The sequence below is a fragment of the Anguilla anguilla genome, chromosome 17 (genome assembly GCF_013347855.1).
Source record: "Anguilla anguilla isolate fAngAng1 chromosome 17, fAngAng1.pri, whole genome shotgun sequence".
Classification (NCBI taxonomy): Eukaryota; Metazoa; Chordata; class Actinopteri; order Anguilliformes; family Anguillidae; genus Anguilla; species Anguilla anguilla.
Window position 1 is genome coordinate 18273705 of NC_049217.1, and position 26509 is coordinate 18300213.

The 26509-nt window shown below is 52.6% G+C and overlaps 1 protein-coding gene across 6 annotated transcripts in view; it reads right to left on the reverse strand.

The window, feature by feature from the left end:
• LOC118216380 (thyroid hormone receptor alpha-like) overlaps positions 1-26509 on the reverse strand; it is a 136474-nt gene that overhangs the window by 21520 nt on the left and 88445 nt on the right. For all 6 annotated transcript variants that reach the window (XM_035397475.1, XM_035397472.1, XM_035397474.1 and 3 more), the window contains one exon: positions 8093-8376. In XM_035397475.1, the coding sequence (XP_035253366.1) occupies positions 8093-8148 (56 nt within the window). In that variant the 5' untranslated portion in view covers positions 8149-8376. The remainder of the gene's footprint in view (positions 1-8092; positions 8377-26509) is intronic.

Genomic DNA, 26509 nt, shown 5'->3' on the forward strand with positions numbered 1-26509 from the left:
CCCCCCCAAGGACAGGGGCAGAGACTCAAACCGGACCAAAGCCCCGCAGACAGGGAGTCCCATAATGCCGCAGCGCTTTACCCAGCATTCCCAGGGAGAAGTCAATGTACATGCTTCCCTTTTCTGCTAACGAGAAGCTGGAGACCCATCTGTGGGTTTACGAGCAGTGAGATGTGACCCCACCCATATTACCACACAGGCTGACTGACCCCACCCATATTACCACACAGGCTGACTGACCCCACCCATATTATCACACAGCCTGACTGACCCCTCCCATATTACCACACAGACTGACTGACCCCGCCCACATTACCACACAGACTGACTGACCCCGCCCACATTACCACACAGACTGACTGACCCCGCCCACATTACCACACAGGCTGACTGACCCCGCCCACATTACCACACAGACTGACTGACCCCGCCCACATTACCACACAGCCTGACTGACCCCGCCCACATTACCACACAGACCGACTGACCCTGCCCACATTACCACACAGACTGAAGGCCCAACACTTCGCCCTATCAGCGGTCAGTGGGGACGCTATGAGGTGCACTACTGCGCTCGAGGGCACCAGGGGAAGGGGGAGGGGGCAGGCAGTTCATCTGGTTCCAGGTAATGGATACTGTGGAGGGACACTGGCGCGAACATAATCTGCATGGCGGTCGATGTGACGGAGAATAAACAGCGTGACCCAAGGGCCGAGGGACTCCGAAGGCACGGGGTAATGGTGTCCTAAGGCACGGGGTAACGGTGCTGATCTGTGCCCCCGCACCTCCCCCCCGCACGATTCCGCACACGCGCAGAGCGGCTGCCAGCCCACGCTGCTACGCGCGCTCCAACGCCCCGTGACCGCGGCTACTGCCCGCCGTAAAACGCCTCACACAGCCAGACAGGCGCTCCCCGGGGGGGGGGGGTCGTGCGCTAGACTTCCGTTTCCGCCGCTGCTGCAAAGCGAGGCGCGGTGCGGTGAGCGGCGAGCGAAAGAGCCCGGCTGCTCCGCCGCCGCTCGGCCCGTTCGGCCTAATTGATTTCAAAGGGAGCGGCTCATGGCACCTGTCTGCTGGAGAGGCAGCTCAGCTAACGCTAACGGCAGCGCCAGACTCCGGAACGTTCTGCACAGCCTTAATGGCAGGATTCCCACAAGCAGAGAGAAACCACAGAGTGCACAGACAACGCAGACAGGAAAACACACATCACACCTGGCACACACATGCTCACACCTACACACGCGTGTGCACACGTACACGCACGCAGACACAAACACTCACCATATGTACAGTTTCCCCAACGCACACATGCAAACATGCAGACCGTGCAGCCTCCTGCTAACGCGCAGTATTACTCTGATACTCTCTTACAATCAAACACACACACACCTGCATGTTTATACAGTCATTAACCATATTAAAATTATGCAACCTACTGCTAATAAAAAGCAAACCCTGCAGAATCCAGAGCCAGCATAATGATCATTATCATACACACAAATCCAAAGGAACACAAGGCTAATGTGCTCACAAAGCCAAGCAGCCTACACTGTATCACACACACACACACACACACACACTCACTTACGCACATGCGCACAAAAACACACACACACACACACACATAGGCGCGCGCACACACACACACACACACACACATAGGCGCGCACACACACACACACACACACACACACACACAGGCTCCAGCTCTGAGGAGTTCTGACCTGTTGACACATTGGAGCTGGAGAATTTGCATGAATGAACCTGGCCTGCTCCACCACCCGAGACCTGAAGTCTGTCTACCCCGACAGAGCCGTTCACACCAACTGCCCAGCCCAGAAAAACAACCCCCCCTTCTCTCTCTCTCTCCCTCTCTCTCTCTCTCTCTCTCCCTCTCTCTTTCTACTTTGGGTGGGTTCCTCCCCTCCTTTCTTTCTCAAATGAAAAATACTGAGATATTGGTCTCACTTGCTGACTCTCACTCACACACACAGATTTCTGTTCACTCTTGCAGAGTCCCTCGCTCTACTCATTGCCCCCCCCCCCCCCCCACAAAACAGTCCCTCCCCCCCTCTCTATATTGCTCCCTCCCTCTGTCCCTCCCTGCCCACCTCTTTGATTCTGGCGGAGTTGGACTGTATAGAGGCGTACCTGGGGCTGGGGGACACAGAGCCGAAGGCAGGGCGGGGGCGGGGCCTAGCCTACGCCCCTACGTTCCGTGAAGCGAGGAAGTGCCTGGCTCAGCAGCATCCTGGTGTGGTCTGTGTGTAATGTAAACAAGCTACCTCCCCGCCCACACACGTGCCTCTTTCAATTCCAGCTGAGGAGCGCCACACAAAAACAGCTTCATTTTTTCAGCCTGTAGCACTAACGCATGAGAACTCTCCTTCGCCTGTTCCCTGACTACACTTTGGCTCCACGTCCGGAAGCAGCGTCTGGCGAGGGAACGCAAAATGGAGCGATGCCATTCTGAGCGCAGCAACAACACTCTTATCAGTTTTGGTTTCAGTTCTCGCCCTTGAACACAGGCAGATCGCCCTGTTATTTCTGTCCCAATTTCCCTTCCCGAATCCTCTTTTTTTCCAGTAGCAGCTATTTTTACGAGTGATTTACAGTCTTTCTCTCTGTTACATTCAAATTCCTCGTTCAGGCCGAGGTCTAAATGCGTTCTGGAACGCTGAAGCGATGACATCACAGGTCATGTGCTCAGAATGTGTGGTGCAGGCCCTCAGACGGACAGGAAGGCCGGTGTCAGTCTAGACGGCAGTGATCCCGGAGTGTTGACCCTTTTCATGTTTTGCTCTCAAAATGGCTCGGAATAGGATCTGGGCCAGGTCAGCTGATCCCGGAGGAGTCCACGAGGCTGCGTGCAGCCACACAGCTTTGCCCAGATAGCAAGGCCTCACGGGCTCAGCCATAACATGCTACTGTCCCCGACAGCCCTGGGAAACTATGCCATTGCTTTTCTGATCATTCCAAAGAGAACCATCCACGTGGTCTTGCCTAGAAGCACTCACTGTACAGTACAGTCTGATAAAACAAGCTTCCGATGTGAGTTTGACCTGAATGTGCTTTCTGGCACGCTCTCAGTTTTTCACCATCCGTGACCCAGCGATACACACAGTGCTTTTTAAAGAAAACAGTGGGCTAGTTTTCCACTGTTCTTAAGACACTTATGCTGTTTACTATCAACTCCGTTCTGACCAGCCCACCTGCCTATCTGAAGGTTATTTTCTGGTGTTATCTGAGGACAAACGTGCTGAAATCTGTACCCTATCCACCTACTCTACACACCATCTACTCAACCCGCTACGCCTCTACACTCTTACCAACAAGCACGCAACGACCTCTCCTGACTTCTCTGCTATTCAGATCAATGCCGCCTTTCTCCCTTTTGACTAGAATTTGCGGTGTTTAAACACATTTTGTGTTTGGAAGAACCTCTTCGGAACAACCCAATGTGCCTGCTTTCATGGCTGGACACTCCTCAGAAATCGCTCTTCTCTTCTCACAGTGTAAGCAGCTTCCCTCTCCTTGGCTGACGTCCTTCTTGATCCCTTCTAAAGAATCTGGCACCCCTGATATTCAGGCTCTTTAGCACACCTAGGAAGGGCTTGGAATCTCAGACACTGTGCTTAGCTAGACTAATTCTTACCACGTCATCCACTTGTCTCATAACAGGAGTTCCCCAGGGGTCAATGCCTAGACACTTTCTATTTTTACACCAAATGTCCCATCTCCTTGCATATTACTTAATGCAGTCGGAACACTTTCCTCTCTCTGGATAGTGCCCTACTACTCCATTCACAGTGCTAAGAGCCAGTATTTCCAACACTTGCTGAGAAGCTCTCTTTCACAGAAAGCTTTCCTTAGGTGGCTCTTTCCTGAGGGTCCTTTGTAACAAACTGGCCTCATTTCACAGCACATACTGACTCAGGCTGCAGGCACAGACCCCTGTACTGCCTCGTCCTACCAGTGCCTCCGCATCTCTCCCAAGTGTTCTGAATATTTCCGCGAGCTCGGTGTTCAGACTCACCTGGCTCACCCCTCCTCATTGGCCAACGCTGCCGACTGACTGCAGCTCATGTCAGATTCAAGATGAAAGGGCTCTCTGCTCAGCATGACCTCAGGTTGTCTGGCAAGTACTTCCTGCTTTGGGCCCATAATTGGATTCCGCTTCTTTTCCTCATTAGCCGTCCACTGGGGGAACAGGCTAGCAGCAGCCTCTTGAGCTACTGGCTTACTGAAAACCCGCCTCTCAAAACCCAGCTCTTCAACATACACTTTGGTTCCCACAACCCTGACTACAATACCTCTGTAACACTTCACCATTGTTACCTACTAAAGGAACTTATAGGTATGAGAATGACACTTAACATAACATAACATAATGATGAGAACAGACCATTCAGCCCAACAACACTCGCCATTTTCCTACCACTACACGTACTTGTAAAACAATGTAACGTAATGCGAGTCCTTTTGGACACAGTGTCCATGTTAGGATGTAAGGCGATACTGCTTTTAAGATCCTTTTGAATCATTACGAGCCCGCTAAAAATCACAGTTGCACACTTAGCGCCGTTTTTCCGGCTTGGCGCTTAATCGCTGAAGCGTACGTGTCACTCCAGAGACACGCACAGCAACGTGCTGGCCCAGCGAGGCTGGTAAGTGCATCTGAAAAAAGGCCAGATAAATAAATAATGAACAAGTTTAAGGATAAGGGCAATAGATTATTTGTTGGAAGGATGTGGGCCCAGAGCACCTTGTCAGTGCGAGGACACGTCATCGCATTTCAAAATGGGGCAAGTCCATGGGCCATCTTAGCGAATCATTAGGCTGCACTCGGAGTCGTGCGCCGTGCATAATCGCGGCGGCGCTTTCGCTGAGCGCTCGGTCGCGCGTGACCCCGTTTAGCCTGCTGAGCCGCCACTTACGAGCCCGAGGCTAGGAGAGAGGGGGGCGGGGCCTGGGACACAGGGCCCAGGGGGAGACGTGTCGACACGGACACGCACACACGTGTGCGCAGGCATTACACACAAACGAGGACAATCCCTGGCTGTCGTCACAGGTCAGTGTGTCCTGGATTGTCCTCTACTTTCCCACTATTACAGCCCCCGCCCCCCCCCCACCTCCGTCCCCTCCCCCTAATCCCCCCCGTCCAGCTCTTTTAATCTCCTGCAACAGTGAGCACACATCTTTGTTGGCCCTCCTTTCTCTTACTCCCCCTGTCTCTCTCTCTTTCATTTTTCCATCCCTTATCCTTGATCCCTGTGCCATCAAACCTTTCTCCGGTCTTTGCCCAACTCCCGGTCCAGAACATCTCTCCACAGAATAAATACCGCTATCTTAGCATTCCAGGATAGGAGCGTGAAAAATCTGCACCAAAGAGCTCTGCTTTTACTCCTGCCAGATTGTTCTTAAACCACAGCCCAGGCACACAAACGTTTCTCATGCTTCACTATTCAAGCGCACCTTACTCGAAAGAAAAAAATAATAATTGTAAAGAAGATTCCGAAAATGTTGATATCAATCCACACATCCACAAATTATAATTACATTTTTTATAACAGTTCCTAGTTTTTAATGAAAAACATCATAGTGACTGAGGAGGGGGCGGGGGGGGGGGGGGGGGGGGGGTTGCAACAATATCCCACATTTTGTTACACTGAAGATCATCATCCACACAAGGGCACTGAATTATACAGAGAGTGGCTGAATTGTGAGAGCACCACAAGCGCAGAGTCTGAAACGAGCACATACCCTCGGGAAAAGGCTTTTAATTACAGTGAAGCATTACGCTCCGCAGTATGGAGGACTGGCTGGCTGGCTGCGTGACCCACTTGATCTTAGATAACAACGAGCCTCCCGCTCTTTAATTAGCGCCGAGTGGCACTGGCCTCTATTTTTACACTCCGGACCCACTGCCAGCCCCGCGTGGGTCGCTGCTCTGCCTGGCAGTGGCACGATCCAGCCGGGTTCCCAGTGCTCCCCTTTCAGCTTTTTTAGCTTGTCAGTCTTCACCCGGGACGGACTCTGGAGCCGCATTCATGGGAGGGTATCCAAAACAGCAGCATTGTGGGAAGGTGAAAACACCACCCACTGTCCCTTCTCCACCCTCCACCGTCAATCCTTTCTGATCCAGGATTAAGATGGGCGAAATGGCACCCATTAAACAACACTAGTTAATCATGGTTAATAGTTATATAATGGTTAAGGAACTGGCCTTGTATCTTGAAGGCTGCAGGTTCGGTTCCCAGGTAAGACACTGCCGTTGTAGCCTTGAGAACGCCACTTAACCTAAATTGCTTCAGTGTACATCCAGCTGTATAAATGGATACTATGTAAAAAAAAAAATTAAAAAAATTCAAAAGCTGTGTAAGTCGCTCTGAATAAGAGCGTCTGCTAAATGCCCGTAGTGTAATGACATGTAATGCAACCACCACAGTACTCAAGTGCCAAAGGGGAAGGTTGTACCGTGCAGGTCATAGTTCCTGTGTGTGCAGCAGCGGCATTTGGCATCATGGGAGTCTGCTGCCGGCTTCTCTTAACAGCCCATCCTCATCCGGGCTGCCTTGCCCCAACCGTCCACTGGCGGATCGCTGTTGAGCCGGCCAACTGACAGCAGCGTTAATGACAGGCGGCTAGCTGGACGGGCTTCGCAGGGTTTCTATCAACACCAGAACCATCAGAATAATCTCTGTCTCTCTGTGGGACACGTATTGACAGCTTCAGTAAGAGGAGACCGCAGCAGTCTGCTAGGGGGACAGCCAGGCAAAGCGGTCGGATCAGATGGCAAAATAGCCCACTGCCGCTAGTGCCAATTTGCCAATGCGACAGCTGTTTGATAGGCACTTGCGCTGCTGGGATTGTACCGACTGTAATATCAGCTTCAACAAATCTGCAGTCAATAAGGCCCCAAAGTTCACCTGGGATTCTGAGATTGATGGCACTATTACATGTGATGAACCCTAAAATATAAATCTGTTTTTTTTACAAACTGTATTACTTTATTAAGGGAGCCAATGATAGGTATTAACTCGTCGCCGAAACTTTAGATCAAGTCCTAGTGGGTCAGAAAATGTCCTGTCAAAGTCAGAGGAAGACACTTCACTGCCACCTTAATGGACTTGCAGGCACTCACTCGGGATGCACGATGAGAAGTGATCATCGGCTGAAACCTTCCCATCTCGAGCTCGGGCGATGCCACAACCGACAGTCAACACCGCCATGGTCCAGACTCCAAACCGGACTGACCACCCACACCCTGCAACAGTGCCTCAACGGGACGAGACGAGGCTAAAACGGTTCTGCTGCGAAATTGGCCAATTCACACCTCACCCCCAACGCACACGAATGACTGGCGCATGAACACTACCATTAGTCAGCCCGCGAGCCAGCGAGCTGAAAGACCGCGAGTGATGAAGTGATTTAAGCGACCGAGCAGGTGATTGGACACAGCGGTCGCCCGCTCGCCAAAACAACAGGCCGACGGGAGGCTGAGGCAGACTGCTGCATGCAATCCAAGCCCCATCAGCTCACTGCGTGCTGAACAAAGCCGGCAACGAAGGAGGCCTTTCCATCAAACCTCCATTCTAGTCCCCGCAATGGGGCCTCGTCTGCTCGGTCCAGGTTCTGCAATTAGCGAGGGAGAGGGGCCACACTTTCATTTATTCTCGAACGGCCCTCATCTAAACTTTACGGTGGGAGGGCTGGAAAATGTTTAGATTTTCTGAGTCTATTGTGTATTTTTCCTTTATAAACTAAATAAAAGACAAAATTTCTGTCTTAAAAAGGCTTTCAGTTAAATGTTTTTTTTTTTTTTTTTTTTTGGGGGGGGGGGGGGGGGGTGGGGGGGGCAGTGGTCACCCCAGGCCCAGATTCTTTGCAGCAAAGCTTAGTGATTCTGGATGGAGAGCAGGTATGAGACTTTGAATGGAGAGACAACATAGAAGCCTTCAGCATAATTTAAATAATCCTGAAGGGTCAGAAGCCTTGCGACACACTGAGGGAATAGCCTCCATGCCACCCCCACGTCAGACCTGAGACTACATTTCCCATGAGACAGCAGGCCAGAAGTGCACAGGCTCACCTTTTCTCTTCTCCCTCTGATAGGTTAGGGTCCTGCTCCTTGGGCATGTGTTCCATTCACCTCAGTTCCATCCAGCAGCCAATCACGCGAGACTGAGGCGGGCCCCACCCTCGGATGCGCACTGGGCATTCGCAGGTCGCAGCGCCTCAGTCCGCGGCCATCACAGGCTTGCTGCGGTCCAGGTCTCCTCAGCGACCCTTCGCGCTTGACATCAGACAGGCGGAGAGCTAACTTCAGTCCTGGCACCAAGTGACCCAAGCGATGTTCAAAGAATCAAACTGAACCTGCAAGAAGAGAGGAGGACGGCGGGTGAGATGGTTTGTTCAGAGTACTGAAGCAGACACGATTGTAGGGGGAATGAGGCAATACCTTTCTTTGTGTGATAGAGGTCAGAGTTTGCTTGAGACATCAAAATTATGTAAGAATGATCTTTGTATTTTGAGATAAATACCAGTATTAGTAGGGACACCACATATTAAATCAACATTTTTCCCCTTACATGTGGTCCATAACTAAATAAAAGTGTTATTTTCTTCAAAAATACAGTTTAGCGAATTCAACAATCGGCAGTATGAACTCAGCCGTGAAAAAGAAGTCAAAGCTAAGTGTGAATGCTGATTGAATCCAGGCCTGTATTTGTTTCTGTGTATTGTTTGTTTGTGCAGGTTTGTATTTAAACAGCTGTATGTTATGTCTGTCAGGGGCACTGCTTGGCTGGCTCACTGAGGGGGGGGGGGGGGGGGGATTGAGTCAATGCACACTGCCTGGGTGGACATGTGTGCATTCACGCGTGAGATTGCGAACGGAATGTGCCCAGTGTTTTCCAGGAACGCAGCGCATTAGCCGCACCCTAATCCCGGGGCGTGTTCCAGCGGCCGGGTAATCAGACGCACTGAACCCAGGGACAGGGATGGAGGGCACTCTGGGGCAGAGGGGTCGGGGCGGACAGCAGAGTCATGCGAGGAGACGTTAGCCCCGAGCAAAGAGAGCCCCTCTGAGCCTGATTGGCTGCAAAAAAAAAGTCCCCATATCCACTTAATCTATTAAAACTGTACCGCAAGGTTAAGCTGGTTTAGACTTGTTATGTCAGCAGTGCAAATCTGCTAATCAGTCAGAATCTTCGGATTCCACTCCCACTGCCCGAGGTGTCATTTTTCACTGCCATGTCAAAATTTCCTACTGCTGCAAAACACATTACTTATGTTACTTGCAGCACGAGGCACAGCATTTCACAAGAATATAGATTCCACCCCTGCATTCAAAGCCTTTCAAAGCAACGTTTGAAAAAGTAAATGTTAATTCTCTTTGACATATTATGAACCAAAATCATATTTACTTTCCTACGGTCTTATAAATCACGGGGACGTATCGCACGCACTGTACGAGCACTGTTTTCTGTGGTGGAAAAACTGACTGGTAGAAATGACGTGCCTTTGGACTTCAGACACGGTTAAGAGGTAAAGAAAATGGCCTATGGAAACACAGGCGGGTGAATGATCTGAGGCGCTAGCTTAGCGGGCCATAATTTCAGCCGGAGGATTCAAAAGTGGCCCTTCAAAACTTGGAGCCGTTTCAGCATAAATAGTTACCGGGGCAAGTTTGGAGTTTGTTTCATGAACTTCCAGCAGAATTTACAATCTGGCAAGTCAGCACCTCACATCAAACGCGGTCCCGAGCGCGATAGGGAGCGGCCATTACACGGAGAGGTGAAGCGCAGTGGAAAAACAGTGAGGTTCGACCCAAGTGACAGGCAGCTGGGGCGAGAGGAGAGGGAGGCGAGGGGTGCAAAAACCAAAAAATAATTCATCCTAAACGAGCACTTTAGTCTCATATTTAGACTTGAAATCTTATTTCTGCAACATTTTGGCTAAATAGGCTGAGATAGTTTGACTCATTTCAAGATTTGGCAATGGGGTGAGACAATTTCAATTGGCAAGTAAAACAAGCTACTATTTTCTACTTCAGAGAAAATAATAAGATTTTTAAGCCTCATTGCACTTTTTTTTTTTTTTTTTTGCAGTGCTGTCCCCCCAGGCTGCTCACAGACGCCGGACCATACAGCCCGTTAACGACCGGATGGAAGCCGTGGTTCTTCAAACCTCCACAGAGAAGGCCTGGGAAAGTGATGTGCAACGCCATGTGCTGTGTTGGCCGTCATCCAAGGGGCGGAACATTTTTACGTGCCTTACGTGTGCTAGGCTACATGCAAATTTAAACTTTAAAAAAAAAATGTATTTGTCATTTCAAGTTTTCGTTTTATGACGGGAGTTTTCAAATATAGGTGTTATCCAATATTTACAAGGTATGTATATCTGAGAATGTATGCAGGATACACATGCAGAAACGACAGACAGTATTTTCATATTTCAACGCCCGCGCAGGACCGTACATAAAAGGTATTGACAGTTCCCATGAAACGGCAAACTGTTGTTCTCTGAAACCGCCATCCCGCCAAAACAAAGCCACGGCGCAGAGTCCCCTGCAGGTGTGCAGTCATGGAACAGTCTCAATGGGCGGTGCCAAAGGTTGTCATGAAACACCCAGCTGGGCAGGCTTTTTGAGCTGCACACTGATTGGTTCATCATGAAGCCACTTCACGAAGATCATCTCTGGCTCCCTCTGAGCCCTCTTGACTTAGGCTGAATTAATAAGATATATTTCACATCCCAATGAAAATCCTGATGCTTCTTTCAATATGGCTGCCATCTTGTGTGGTCAGGCCAGGCCAGATATTCAGTTCCCCTCTGTCTAGAACTGTACATCCCCTCGTCACGAGAAAAAATACAGCAGGAATGGTATGTAGCCCTAGTCCTAACGGACGTCCAGCTACCGTGAGAACTCTGAGCTTACTGTCCCAACTGCACCCTAAACCCCACTCCCCCCCCACCCCCCAACCCCGGTCCACACCCTCCAAGCCTAATGTGACTTCACGCTAGGTGATTAAACACAGTCTGCTTTATATTTTTGGACAAAGCAGTGTTTGATAGGCCAAAAAAAAAACAACTTTACATGTCCTCAAGTTGCCTTGCGGTCAGGAGTTAAGGACTTTAAGTCCAGCTTATTTGTGCTATAGATTAATTGCTGATATGTGCATGCTGGTTACAGACATGCACCATTCTGAAAACAGCACTCGCTTTGACAGGGACAGAAACCTTACGATGGGTAGAATAATAATAAAATGTTTTATTTATATAGAGCCCTTCCAGAGCCCAAGGTCGCTTAACAAAGTCAAAAGGGTAAAAAACAGTAAGCACAGTAAATAGAGAAGGCATTAAGGTAGGGCATTAACCAAAGGCAAGGTGACACTCTGGCCGAAAAAGGGAGGCACCGCGGTTTATACGAAGCCTGTCGTTGACTGGGGAAGCGATGATTAACCATTACTGGAGAGCAATTACATCAGCTGGAAGCAGATTCAGGCTTTTGATTTCAATGAATGGGGTTTAGAAAGAGAGCAGAGGATGTAGCATGGGTCTTCAGATTTCTTGGCACGAGGACTAAAGTACATAATAATACATAATATATAACTAGGGGCCAAAATCATGTGTTGTTGGTGTGTGGGAACATTCTTTAATGTGGGGGTGGGATAGGGGCGTGGGAATCAGCTGTGAGCAGGGATGGGGGGGGCCTTGCTTGAAGGGGCTGGGATATGTGGGATATATGTCACGTTGGACAGGACAGGGGCCCAGACAACAGCCTTGCCTGAGGTAAAAGCGGCTTCCAGTCATAGACATCTGGCTGTCGAGCCGCCCCGGCACAGTAAGCCGGCCTCGTGCTCACACCCCACCCCTGCTCCCACAGGTCCCGAAATCCCCTCTGCCCTGTATGACCCCTACTCAACAGCTTCTAACGGGGCTTCCGTAGAACAGCGCCGATCCACACCCTCGCAAAACGGGGCGCTTTGCAACGCAGGGAAAAATGTGGCTGTGCGGTGTCACGTTTCAAAAAACACAACCGCCCCTCCCCAGAACTCAGGCCTTCAGGGAGAACGAGGGTTCGTGGGGTGCGGCTGGGTAATTTAAATGCTTCTTAGTAGGGCTTTGGGCAAGGATTTGGGAAACACACATGGGGTTACGCTGGGAGCGTGGGCCCACTGAACACCCTGTGGGGGAGCGCGCGGGGTGGGGGGGCTTCTATGGAAAATTCCATGTTATTCTATGGAGTCAGGGGTCAGGGACGGGCCACGGTGGAGCTGGAGAAATCAGGCTCCTGCTGCTTTTCTAGGAATCCTTCAATTAGCACGTGATTACCTCACGGCCCAGGCCAGTGACAAATCACGACGCAAATACTGCCATCAATCAGACGGCAAGCAGGACGCCAGGGCCCACAGCAACTATGCACTTAATCTATATTACATGTTGGGAGACAATTTTGGGGAGGGGGGGGGGTGGGCTAGATTTCATCACATGCGCTATTACACTGGCGCTATATTTATTTAGCTTAGCAGAACCTTGTATCCAGGCAAACGGCGAGCCCCATGCTGAGTACAGGCCCCATTCCGCCGTGTTTTTTTTTTTTGCTTTTTTTTCTTCATGAAGGAAGCGAGAGCGAATCGCCTGGCTTAGCACACCGCTGCCACGGCGCCCCGCGACTCGCATCACAAATCATTACTGTCTGGTCCCGCGAGCTAGCGCCACCGGAGCCCGGCCACCTACCAGAGACACTCTAAGGCTTATTTGTGCGTTCGGGCCGGGGGAACGCAAAGCTAGTTTCCAGTCAGCCAGTCTTTATCACCCTGACGGTTGTGGACTGCTGCCAAAATTCATTTCTGATCCCACCAACCAGCTCACCCCCCCCCCCCCCCCCACCCCCTTCCCTCCCTGCACAACAACTCTCTCCACCCCCCTCCCCCACCACTCCTCCTCCTAACCTCTATATCTCAGGCTGGCTGTTTACATTAGGGAGAGCTGTGAGATACAGTCCATCCATCAGCCTACAGGACTACGTGCCTTTCGCGTCTTCCCAAATTAGCTGACGGCATGCGGCGGGCGGCTTAAATATGGCACCGGCCTGCTCTGGCTCCCTGCATCATGTGACATGCCCCATCCAGGGGTACTTTGGGAGCTGAACACTCCATGACCTTGTGCAGGAAGTAGAGGGCTTTGGGTGAAGCGGACAAACCCGCTGTCACTGTGGGACTCCATCCTGGTCACCCATGAGCTTCCTGTTCTACTCTCCACTGCTGTCTATCTCTCCTCCATCTCCCTGCTGTATGTCTCCCCTCCATCTCTCTGCTATCTATCTCCCCTCCATCTCTCTGCTGTCTATCTCTCCTCCATCTCCCTGCTGTCTGTCTCCCCCCTCCATCTCTCTGCTATCTATCTCCCCTCCATCTCTCTGCTGTCTATCTCCCCTCCATCTCTCTGCTGTCTATCTCCCCCTCCATTTCTGTATCTATCTCCAGCCTTTCCCATCTCTTCTGCTGGTCACTCGTTCTTCTCCTCCACTTCTTCCTCTCCTCCATTGGTCACGCGTTCTTCTCCTCTGTCGATCACTCGCTCCTCGTTACTTGCATCGCTACTTCTGCCTCTGCCTTCCTTCACTTCTGTCATCCACGTAGTCTGTGTGTGCACATTGTGTACCACAGTCTTTATCTTTACCCTTTCACCCATACGGTCTAAAAACACGCATTTCATTATTTGCATTTCAGGCGGTGGTTGAAGTGCAGGAGCCCTGCAGTGTAATATGTGACGTTTCCGCTTCTCTTCCGTGGGTCCAGATAAGCCAACAACAAGCGCATCACAGTTTCCTCTGCTTTGCAAAACTGACAGGATTCATCAATCGAGCAGCTAGGCCTTCAGGAAGGATGTGGTCCCCGGACGCGTTAAGCTACGTAATGAGATGCAGCTCCTCCGACTGCAGCCGCCCGTCCAGAACAAGCGGCCCTGGACGTCCTCCCTCGGAAGACCGGCCTCTGAGGTACGCGGCTGGCGCGCCCTGCAGTGCACCGTGGGTAAAATGTGAGTGACAGAGAGGATCAAAGGCAGAGGGGACCCACGAGAAAAAGCAGGGTTTTGGGGTGCGCTGAGGGAGTCGTGCTGAGACAGAGAGCTCAAAAAAGGGGGGGCATCAGCTCACAAGAAGAAGAAGAAGAAAAAAAGCTTAGCCATCTCCCTTGCTTCCCAAAGTGCTCTGGCAAAGACATGCTCAGACACTGCCAAGAATGTGACCGTGCCTGAAAAATAAATTGGACCCTTTTCCTCTCTCCAGTCTTCTCTCTTTAAGGTAGAATGGTCGCGCCTAACCACCCGTCTTCAAACAGCAAAACAAATCCAGCCGTTTCAGAGGGTTTCTCAGATCCCGTAGCATTCTAGGGCTAAGCCTTTCTGGAAGGGAGTCTGTTTTGCATTTCCACCTTAAAAGAGAAATAATAGCTGTTTTCCCTCTCCCTCTTTCCCTCTCTTTCTCGCACTCTGCTCTCTTTCCCTTTTTAGATAACTGCCTCTCACTCGTCCACTATGTATTTCAGTGTGCTGATCTGAGACGCATAATTGTAAAGGGGTAACTATATATTTTGGGATTTCGAGCTGTAACAGGAAGTCTAAGCCGATCTATACCTACTTCATGTCCCCCACATTCCACCCTCCCCCACCCCCCCCCCCCCCCCAGCCCCCCACCACCCTTCCCGGCCATATGGTTTTCCTCCTGGGGAAAGCAGGAGGGTCCACACAGTAAAAAAAAAAAAAGAAAAGCAAAAAAAAGCCCAGACAAAGCTCCACGAGGCACCTCCCAGCACTGAGGGGGAAGTCCTGTCACTTCTCATGAGCACACTGTAAAAGATGTGAGCAGCGCTTTCATGTTATTTTCCTGTAAGCAGATGCCGCCAGCCCTGTGCGTTGGTGGGTCGGGGGGAGGCGGTTAAAAACTCGAGGCGCTGCGTCGCGAAGCGCCTCAGCCTGGCTGGGTTCGCGTGCGGGCCGAACTTCTGAGCGCGACGCGGCAACCCGGCGACGTGGCGCCACGGAGCTTCTGGGGCTCGGAACGGGACGCGCGCCCGCGCCTGGCGCACCGCGGAGGGCGAAGCAGCGGCCGAAGGGTCGCTGTTTGGTCGCGTCCCGCCCGCGAGGGTAGCGTTTCAGTGCGGCGCGCAGTCAGGCACGCTTCTCTCCTGTTACAGTACGGCCTTGTAGGAAAGCGGCCAGTTTGACACGGGAGAGGTGGAACAGGTGGGCGGGGGGGGGGGGGGGGGCAGAGGCAGATGGCTTTCCAGGAAGAACTCCCCACCTCTCGTGTGTCTCATGTGACCCCCCCCCCCGCCCCCCCATAGGAGAATGCCCATCAGGGCGCGTTTGCGCCCCGCTCAGGTTCCGCGGAGCCGGGCCGCGCGGTGGCGAGAGGGGCCCGGGGATGGCGGTATCTCCACGCGCGGAGCCGCTGACTGAGCGCAGCCATCACGGGGAAATGATTTACGGCAGCGGAGCGCAGTCTAGGTGAGGTTTTGGCAGCGGGTCAGACTGCCAGCCAGGCTTTTATGAATGGGGCTGCCAAACCAAGCGTTGCCGCGGAAACAAAGGAGGGAATCCCCAGCGTGATTAAAGCGGGAGAGCGTCGGTGTCTGCACACGCGAAGGCAGGGCTCTCGGGGGTGTGACATCATCGCCGGGGCCGCCTTAGGCGTCAGCGACAGCAGGCAGGTTGGGAGGGGGGAGGGGTATGGCGTGGTGTTTTCTGGGAGCACCCACGCACCGCTTGACTACGCTCGTAACACACAGGGAAACCCTGGCAACGATGCCAACTCCAACACCCGCCCCCTCTGGCTCCACCCAATGGGTCTGTTAGGCTGATGAGGCGCCTCGTCCGAGGGGGAGGGGCAACGAACGATGGGCAGCGAGAGTTGCCATGGCACTGGCACCACCTCCCCCGCACCTTGTCCTCTTCCCTGACACACACTGAGCGCTGCCTTTCAAAACAGTACTAGCTTTGTAATGTACAGGAAATGAGAGGCCCTCTCTCTCACACACACACGCACACATACATGCACACACATATGCCACACACACTTGCACACACGCATACAAGCATAAACACACACACACATACATACATATAAAGGCACACACACACACGCATATAAACATACACAAGCACACGCACACAAACACACATATAAAAGCAAACACACACTTGCACACGCGCACACACATGCACACACACACACACATAAAGGCACACACACACACACACACACACAATACATGCTGACTCCTCAAAAGGAAAAAGGGCGGCTCTTCGGAGTGTTTTTCTGCGCGGTAAAAGGCCAATTGTTTCTCCACCTGCGCTCCAAAAAGGCAAAGAGCCAACAGCCAGCCACAGCGCAAACAAAACAAAAACAAACCAGGCCAAGAGCATAAACACCCAGGCAAATCAAATTACTTTTTATAAATAGAGACGTCACACACACATATAAAAAACCTCAACAAACTGGGATAGGTTCATGGGGTTCAGCTTGTCCGGGTTCCAGGGAGAACTGCTGCTCAGCTCAGCTGTAACAGATTGCAATGCCCAGCGCTCACAGATTAAAGGCAGAACTGACCCTACGGGCCACATCACGCCACCCCCAGAATCTCTGACTGAAACCACAAACCGCCTCTTGGAACAATATGTCTTTCAGAACCTTCCAGACTTCTCTAGAGCAACGCTGCTCCTTCATTCACTCCGCAAGAATCCCACTCCTGATACCAATTATCCTCTCCCCCCCCCCCTCAGTGTAAAAATGCTAATGTAGAACTCTGGTCTGTAGAACTCCACCTTAGTGATGCGCAAAAAAAAAATACAGAGTGATAGGTAGCTAAAAGACAACATGCAGATTCGATTCTCAGCTGTCACCCCCCCCCCCCCCCCCCCCCCCAGGCTTGATTCAGTACCCAGCGAAAGCAGGGAAGGGGGGGGGGGGGTAATTTGGCAGCCGCTGCCAGCTGGGGGTGATTTTTTTGGCATTGGCCAGGACAGGGGTGGCCAATCCCAGGCACCCGTGTGGTCCTGGGCCTGATAATCTTTCATATGCCTCTGCCATTCTCCACTCCCGCCATCCTCACTCCGCCATCTCCCACTCCCACCATCCTCACTCCGCCATCTCCCACTCCCACCATCCTCACTCCCGCCATCTCCCACTCCCACCATCCCCACTCCTGCAAGACCCCACTCCCCCCACCCCCCAGACCACAGTGCCCCGGCAGCACGTCCGCCCACCACGCAGGCAACGCTACCGGCCTCTCATTGGACCTCTTACCGGTCAGGCCCAGGGAGAAACGCAGGACATCTCATACTCACGATCAAATCAATGTTATATTTATAGTGCTTTTCACAAAGAGCTGTCTCTTTGAGAGAACTGGAATTAAAGGAGAGTTGAGCACAAACCAAGCCCAAACCCCTAAAAAGCAAGCAGTGCGGTAAAAAAAAAAAGAAAACCCAGGAAGAGAAAAACGAAAAGAACGTAAAACTAGAGAGACAGAAAAAAACGTAGAGGAGCCATGAGGCCCAGGGGATGAATTTCTGCGGCAAAACACCCTGCGGTACAAAATGAGAGTCACTTAGTCTTCCTTTTCCCTCCGTCATTCTTCTTGTTTTCATTTCATGTCTTTTCTCTTCGATGTGGGCTCTCTCCCCACTTCTGCAGGAGAAAGAATGAATCCAGGCAGGGTCAACCTACATCTGAGCAGGGCCCCCGTTCTGTGGGCTGCATATGTGTGTGTGTGTGTGCGTGTGTGCACTGTGTCTGTGTGTGTGTGTGTGTGTGCACTGTGTGTGTGTGTGTGTGTGTGCGTGTACTGTATGTGTGCGCACTGTGTCTGTGTGTGTGTGTGTGAAAGTGTATACTGAATGTGTGTGCACTGTGGCTGTGTGTGTGTGCGTGTGTGTGTGTGTGTGTGTGTGTATTAAAATTCTGCATTGTTTGCTTTCAGTTTGCCTGTATGTCCCGTTTAAAATCTTTCAATATGCCATGTAACTCAATACCTCCTATATGTATATCCTGACTGATGTGAGCATATGAGGAATAAGTGTGCTTTGGGTCGTGCAGCTGAGTGTCTTTGTAGGGCAGGCCCGTATGTTTATTTAAATGCAAATATGTACCTGCCTGCTCCTTCTCTCCACTCCATATTAAGGATTATTTAACCAGTATGAGTTTGCTTTGGAGTGCGTTCCACAGGGACAAAATAAAGGTGCGGCTCAAAGCAAACACTGAAACGCAGACAAGCAGATCCTTTGTTACTTTTGCTAGCGGTTTTGTTTCAAGGCCCGGGAGGCCCTCGCCACAAAGAAATGGTTGCAAGGAAATGAACTACGTTTCCCATGTGACCCTGCACTGCCTGAAGAGCACACACGCCCACGGTACTCCTCAATGCACAGTGCTTCAGGACATACAGTGTAATGGGTTTTTTTGACTGTTGAATGTGAACATGTGATCAAAGTTGTCACCGGGCAACTGTCCAATGGCAGCTTCAAGGCTCAGTCGCCAACTCCGGAGCTAAGAACCGGTCACGGGCATGTGCACAAGGCGCCGCGTTCTGGAACGACTACGACACGCGCCTCGTTTCTTATCGTTCGCGCGTTCGCCGCCGACGGAGAGATAGGCGGGGAGCCAGGTGATCCTGCGGTAACCGCGGCCTCGGGTACGGCGGATGCGGCAGCCGCAGGAGAACACGCGCTCGCTCTCCCGGGCTGGGGATGCCCTCTTCCGTTTCCGTAACGACGCTCCGCCTGACAGCTCCATTCATAAAAGCCTGGCTGGCACCCAGGGCCTCTGCCAAACCCGCGCCTCTGCCAAAACCTCACCTCCGCAGTGCCGCTCCGCTACAAATCACTCCTGTCCCAGAATGCCACGCTCCAAATACAGCAATTAGGACTGTAAGTGCTGCTGAGATCTCCCCACTCTCAGGACTGTTTGTTCTAGGCTCGCCGCCTACTTATGAGGCACAAAAAAAACAAACAAAAACTCTGAGTATCCACCTTTATTTTACAAGTGCTCTTTTAAAAGGGGAGCAGCACTACTATCAGGGGACTTTCTAAAAATTCAGCAGTGACACCTACTGCCCTGTTGCCATGGAGCTCCGGCACCTGCTGTTTAACGAGATCCCGGTGCGTGTGCAAATGGGGGCGATGCCAGCATCGCCACGACGACAAACACAAACTGCCACCAGCCGGGGGGGGGCTGGACATGGGGGTGTCCGGAGAGACGGCTGAGGGACAGAAGGAGAACCCCCGATGCTGGAGGAGAAGAGGGGATCTCCTCCTCCACCTCCTCCTCCTCCTCAGCTTCCGTACGGGACTAATCTCTGACAGTCGACGGAGAGCCCAACAATGGCCAGAGGCTGGGGCTGGAGAGCCCGGCTTTCGGGGGCTCTTTGTGCCTCTTATAGATGAAACGCTCCCCGCGCTGGGGCACAGCGGGGGTTAATTACCGCCACAAAGACACGTATCACAACACCTATTCTCCAAGACACTCCCCCCCCCCAAACGCCCTTTCTGCCGCTGGAATAAAGCCCATTTCTTTCTCCACGCGGGCCCGGGGGGGAGGGGGACACCCCCACTCCCTTCACTAACGGTGTTACACCGCCGCCTCAGCACCACGCCAAACTCAGCAGAGGCACAAAAGCGTGGAGGCGCTGCGTCACTTCTCCACCTCACGCGCCTGATTCCATCGCACGCTTTTATGAGGACTTTACGGACAAACAGCCTCACGTTCTCGCCGAGAGAATATAAATTAGAGAACATTTCAGTGCTATTACCCCGTTAGACCTTAAAAACAGGGAATGAGAGCAGCTTCTCGGCCCCTAATGGAAACTCCAGCGTAAAGCAAGCGAGTCTGGAAAAGCGGGGCTTTCTTTTTAAGAAAGGAGACCTCTCATCTATTGAAGTTTCACGGCGCAGTGGCCACAAACAAGATGGCCAAACAGCATTCAATCACAGACAGGCCACAAGCCAAAACAGCACCTCGATGCTTCAGAGCAGCCCACAACCCACTTCACTGACTGCTCCAGAGCAGCCCACAACACACTTCACTGACTGCTCCAGAGCAGCCTGCAACACACTGCACTGACTGCTCCAGAGCAGCCCACAACACACTTCACTGACTGCTCCAGAGCAGCCCACAACCCACTTCACTGACTGCTCCAGAGCAGCCCACAACACACTTCACTGACTGCTCCAGAGCAGCCTGCAACACACTGCACTGACTGCTCCAGAGCAGCCCACAACACACTTCACTGACTGCTCCAGAGCAGCCTGCAACACACTTCACTGACTGCTCCAGAGCAGCCCCCAACACACTTCACTGACTGCTCCAGAGCAGCCTGCAACACACTTCACTGACTGCTCCAGAGCAGCCTGCAACACACTTCACTGACTGCTCCAGAGCAGCCCCCAACACACTTCACTGACTGCTCCAGAGCAGCCCCCAACACACTTCACTGACTGCTCCAGAGCAGCCCGCAACACACTTCACTGACTGCTCCAGAGCAGCCCCCAACACACTTCACTGACTGCTCCAGAGCAGCCTGCAACACACTTCACTGACTGCTCCAGAGCAGCCCCCAACACACTTCACTGACTGCTCCAGAGCAGCCTGCAACACACTTCACTGACTGCTCCAGAGCAGCCTGCAACACACTTCACTGACTGCTCCAGAGCAGCCTGCAACACACTTCACTGACTGCTCCAGAGCAGCCTACAACACACTTCACTGACTGCTCCAGAGCAGCCCACAACACACTTCACTGACTGCTCCAGAGCAGCCCACAACACACTTCACTGACTGCTCCAGAGCAGCCACAACACACTTCACTGACTGCTCCAGAGCAGCCACAACACACTTCACTGACTGCTCCAGAGCAGCCCACAACACACTTCACTGACTGCTCCAGAGCAGCCCACAACACACTTCACTGACTGCGCTGGGTCGGCTGACTACTGCAACAAACAGAGTCTTGGATTCGTCATCAACAATAAAGATTGCGCAATGATTTACGTGGAAGTGGAAAGTACCTTGTAAAACTGAAAGACCCTACACGTCTACTTTTTTTTGTCTTTTCCTTTTTAAAAACCTGACTTCCTTCAATTCCGACGAAACATTTGAAGCTGAGCGGTGTCCTACTTCTGAAATCCATCAAAATGTTACTCCAGGCACAGACGTGAGGGCAACACGAGCTTCAGGAATAGAGACAGATTTAGCAGGGCAGCTGAGAAATGCGGCTAGGTACTAGGGGGACAATAAATGAACCCCCTTGAACTGCACGTAAAGCAGATGGTATGTAAAGCCGATTCTATTCTGAGAGACACTCAACACATTTTCCACCGAGAGGCCGCGCCCCGCCCGCGCGGTCGCCGTGATCAAACGCCACGGGGTCCAGCGCCGTCCCGCAGACCAGCGCGAGCCCGCAGCGGGCGCTTCAGAGGGGGGCTAAAGGACCGGAGATGACGCCCTTCTCACCGAGCCTTCTTTGTGAAACGGCCGTCTAAGACTTGGGTTTCTTACACTCAAAGCGCGTTTGGAGAAGCGAGCTGGAGGGGCGAACGGGGGAAGGGGTGGGAGAGGAGATGGAAGAGTCTGAACAATGATGGGTGGTGACAAAAGCAGAATTCATTTTTATGTGCTATTTCTTTATGTCTTTCATCCTGCGGAAGCCATATCTCTTTTGTTCCTGCCCCTATACTGTATTATATCCAGCGCTGGATTTCTCTGGAACCTGTGCTGTCTGTTGATCGGTCATCTGATGTGACAGCTAATACACCGAGCCGGAGCCAGCCTAATCCCGGGCCCGAGCTGAGCGAGCACCGCAGAGAGAGAGAGAGGCAAACACGCTTTCCCCGAGCCCCCTCCCTCTGTTTACCCGATTTATCATGTGGAGCCAAGAGCTGGGGGGGGGGGGGGGGGCGCGGTGGCAGGGGGCTCAGGGTAGGGGGCTGCAGAGTTCCCTCTCGCTCCCCGATTGGATTTGGGGGGCTGGGGGGGGGGGGGGGGGGGAGAGGAATGCCGCTGGATTGAATTACGCAAACCAGCTCTGGTGACGTTCCCCACGGCATATGGGGAAAAGCGAGGTAGGGGGGGGGGGGGGGGGCTGGCCCGCCAATATGTCGGTGAGCCGTCTCCTGTTTGCACAACAACCCCATTCCGCCTCTGCAGCCTGCTGATGAACTCTGCTGATGAACTCTGCTGATGAACTCTGCTGATGAACTCTGCTGATGAGCTCTGTGTAAGTGTGCCGCCACCTGCAAAGCAATCTCCGGCAAGGGAACTTTAATTCCAATTTGCCCTCATCACCGAGGAGCCAACATTATCACTTTTATTACTGCCATGGGATCGCAGGGGAAGGAGCCATCAGAAACGGCATCCCAAGCAGCCCGGCGACTTATTCACCCCACCTGCTCCTGGGCCGTTTCGTACCATCCAGCGATGGTCCCGTTTAGCTTGAAATGTACCGTTAAGCGCAAACACGGCCTGCGATCTGTGGAGAGAGGCCAAGAAAGATGGTAGTGATTACTTCCACCCGTGCGATCAAAAGGTATGCTTAAGCAGTGCTTAAGTAACGTCTAAGTCATGCTTAAGTAATTGTTTTGACGCGATTCACGCCCATTCCCGCCGTGTGGTGGCCCGGTGCCAGTCGCTGGCTCGCGCTGCGGTCGGAGGCGGCGCGACCCGGGTGGCGCGGCGGGCCGGGATCCATGGCAACGCTACGCGATCTCATTCCCACATGCATTACACCTGGCAGATCGTTACGCTCAAGCGATCGTGTGTAAACAACTGCGAGACGCCTGCAGTGCCTAGTTCTCGCCAGAAGGGGTCCCCGTAGCTCATAAGGACGGCACGAGCTCATAAAAACATATTCAGCAATTTATTTGCATGCTACAAAGGCAAGAGTCAAAAAGAGTTTGTGGTCGGGAGATGGAGGAAGCTTGTCAAACTTGGTGGTGTAACGTGGTGTAATCCTGATCATTTCTGCCCTCCAGTGCACTGGTCCAATCCCCATTTCCATGTTCAACTGCATGAAGTTGAACAATCCCAACAGTGGTCATTTTCTCTGTTGGTTTTCCATTGAGAGAAGCTCTGGACTGGTGATTGAAATCCTACGTGGGACACCGTGGCATTAACATCTGCAGTGCTGAACTGAAGCCCCTTGCCTGACCTCTTCAATTCAAGCCGGAGTAGAAAACGGAGCAGTCCACACGTGTGAAAGCTAGCACGGTACATATTTTTTCTTGACATAAAAACTCTCTGAACTTTCCATCTCCCTGGAAAAAATGTCATTTCTCAGATAGCTCCCAGTTTTCAGGCATTCAGCAATTTCAGATTAAAGAAATATGAGAATAAGCCTCAGAAATGTACACAGATAAAGTGATAAGAGAACACAGCCTGGCACGATGCTGTCTGAGCACCACGCTTTGCAGTCCAATCTGCTTAAGATACACAGAAAATCTTGGTGCAGCTTAAGCTTGTTATTAAAGAAGATTTACGCCTGGTAATCTTTCAAATGCAGCTCATCTTCCATGCAGGGGAGGGTGCAGAGTGGGGAGGGGGGGGGGGTGTTTGGTGAGTGTGTGTAGCTGGGCAGCTCTGTGAAAATCTCATTCCAGATCCTTAGTGGGAAAGTAAATGGACCATGAAGTTCTACTGGTTTAGTGCTGGTCCACTGGTGACCATGGCACAAGACATTTATCTCACCCAGGCTCTGTCTCTCTCTCACTCCGTCTCTGTGTCTCTCTCTCCCTCCCTCCCCTCTCTGTCTCACTCACTCCGTCTCTCTGTGTCTCTCTCTCCCTCCCTCCCCTCTCTGTCTCTCTCACTCCTTCTCTCTGTGTCTCTCCCCCCCTCCCTCTCTCTCTCTCAGGGAGAACAGGCTGTTCCCGCTGCTTTGCTGCATTGGAGCACTGAGTGAAAATCCCTGTGAGTCCTTCATGCTGTATCCCTTTATCCTGCCGTACCCTTCTATCACTGGCCCATCTTCTCAGGGCCTGGCCTTCAATTGCCCCGCAGACGCAAAGCACCGGGGGGGGGGGGGGGGGCTGTCCCGGCTGGCCCTCGGGCCTCACCCTGTCCCAATGTCAGCGCTGCGTCCCGCTCGCTCCGTTTCACTTCCCCTCTCCCTCCCTCTCTCTGTCTGTCTCTCCGTCTCCGTCTCCATCTCTCTGTTCGCTCCCCTCTGCTAATAAACATTCCTAATCGCCCTGATGTGGAAAGTGCTTGTTGGGGGATTAGGGGAGAGAGCGGTTCCATCAAGACAGAAGCCAGCGTCGAGGGACCGGGGCTATCCAAAATTTTAAATGAGCTTTAAATAAAACCCTCCCTCCGTCCTAGGGGGGCTTCTGCCTGTGCTTAAGTGGGATCCGGACGGGCCGGGACTTAGCGCGAGCCTTTGGCTGCGGAAGAAAGTTAGCGGCGGCCATTTTGTGGAGAGAGGAAGAGGGACAGGATCCTGGCCTCTTACTTCTCCCATTGTCTGCCGTAAACAACGAAGAACGCGGCCCTAAACAGGCCGGTCCGGCTCGTCTGTTCGCCGCTCTCACGAGCGTCTCAGCAGGTAAACAGGAAGGCTGTAAATCACAAGCAGCAGGCTCCCTTCGCTCCATTTCCCACCTCTTTGTAACTGTGTTCTGAAAAAAAAAGCATCGCTCCAAATTAGCAACCAGTGCTCTGACAGCACAAGTGCAGAGATTAATTAGCCATTATGCTGTTGAAATGGTGTGAATCTAAGTGCACCGTCTCTCTACCGCGCCACTGTTAACTGTAAAACCAGATCTGAAGTCGCAGTTCTTGTCATTAAACAAACATCAATCAATTACAGTGCGGGCTCCATAGCAACGCGCTCCGTACAGCGCTATGGTAACATCAGACATTTCACTATCCCTCAATCCTGCCATTTTAAAGGGGATTTTATTGGCTCATGTGATTGGCACTCAAAAGCCAACCCCAGAACCAGTGCAGATGATAAAAATGAGCTGGCCTGGGTAAATGGCTCCAGCAGCGAGAGGGAGGCAGGTTTACAGGTTTACCTCAGCATCCTGCCCCTGCCATGGCAACAGAACAATCCCGGAATCGTAACAAAATCAGGCACGAGACCAGTAAGCAAACACCCAACCTCCCGCCACAGGGGTCACTGAGAAACGCCTGAGAGTGCGCTTTGTTCAAGCAATTGCTTTTGAAAGGAACATAAAAATCCACAAAGTAAAAAAGCTGAATATTCTCTCTCCCTCTCTCTTTTTCTTTCTCACCCTCCCTCTCTCTCTCTCTCCCTCCCTCTCCCGCCCTCTCTTGCTCTCTCTCTCTTTCTACTTCTGTATTTTACTTCCTCTCTCTCTCTCTCTCTCTCTCTCTCACCCCTGTCAGATCACAGAGGCCTTTGAAGCTGGTGCCCCTGGGCCGCTGTGCGGTTGTCGGAGTGAGGCCGCTGCTCCGGGCTGCTCCGGGCTGTTCCGCACCAGGAACTCGCGGCTGCGCAGCTGCGCGGCTCTGCTCTGGTGTGAGATCACAAGCGCGGCCGCCAGTTCCTCCATTTCTCTCTGCTGCTTCTGCTCCTCGGCCGACAACAGGCTCCACACGAACAACACCAGGGAGCGCACGGGGAGCCCGTAATGTGGACCGGGGGGGGCGGGGCTATGACTGGGGTAATGGCGAATGGCAGACCGCGCTCTTCGGAACGTCTGCGCGCAGGACGCCTGGGCTCTGCTGCAGACTGCAGCGTCTGCCTGTGCATTACTCATCTGCTTACCGTGCGTTACGCGCTGCTCTGACACACGGCCATTAAAAAACGGCGGGTCTTTACCGGAACAATTACCGCCGCCCCCTCGGCCAGCGGCTTCAGAGCTCCGTCCGGAACGCCGGCGGAGGCCATTTTGTCCGCTCCCGCGCGTACGCAGCGCCCCCTGGCGCCCAACGCGCGTGTCGAGGCTTCCCTCTGGGGGGGGGGGGGAATCGCTCGCTTGCGGACGAGGTCTCGACGAGAGCCGCGGGGTGGCGGCGCAGAGACAGCGGCTGACTGACGGCGGACGGTACCCCGGGCCGACGGGGACGCCGCAGCGATCTCCTCGCCTCCTCGCGGCGAGGGCGCGCAGACGGGCGCTCGCTCTCCGGTCGCGCTGCACTCGGCTGCGCGGGCACGGCGAACGCTGCCATTCGCGCTGGTAAAAACGCGGTGGCGGGAACACGCGTTCCTGATAGCGCCGTCGCTGGCTCAGAGGTGTCAAACGATGTGTTCCGCCGGCGTCTGGAGACAGCGCGCAGCGTTTCCGTCTCGCCGAGGAGCAGCACTTTGCGCCGACGCCGCATCCGTTCCGGCTGACCCCGTTTCCCCCGGCTTACTTCCAAAAAACCAAGCATATTTCCACTGAATGTTCATAATTATGCGTTACTGCACCATGCCTCATGACCTGTCCCTCAGCTCAGCTAGCAGGACACCTGCAATTCAAACTCAGCTGCTAAGGCTAACCTGTC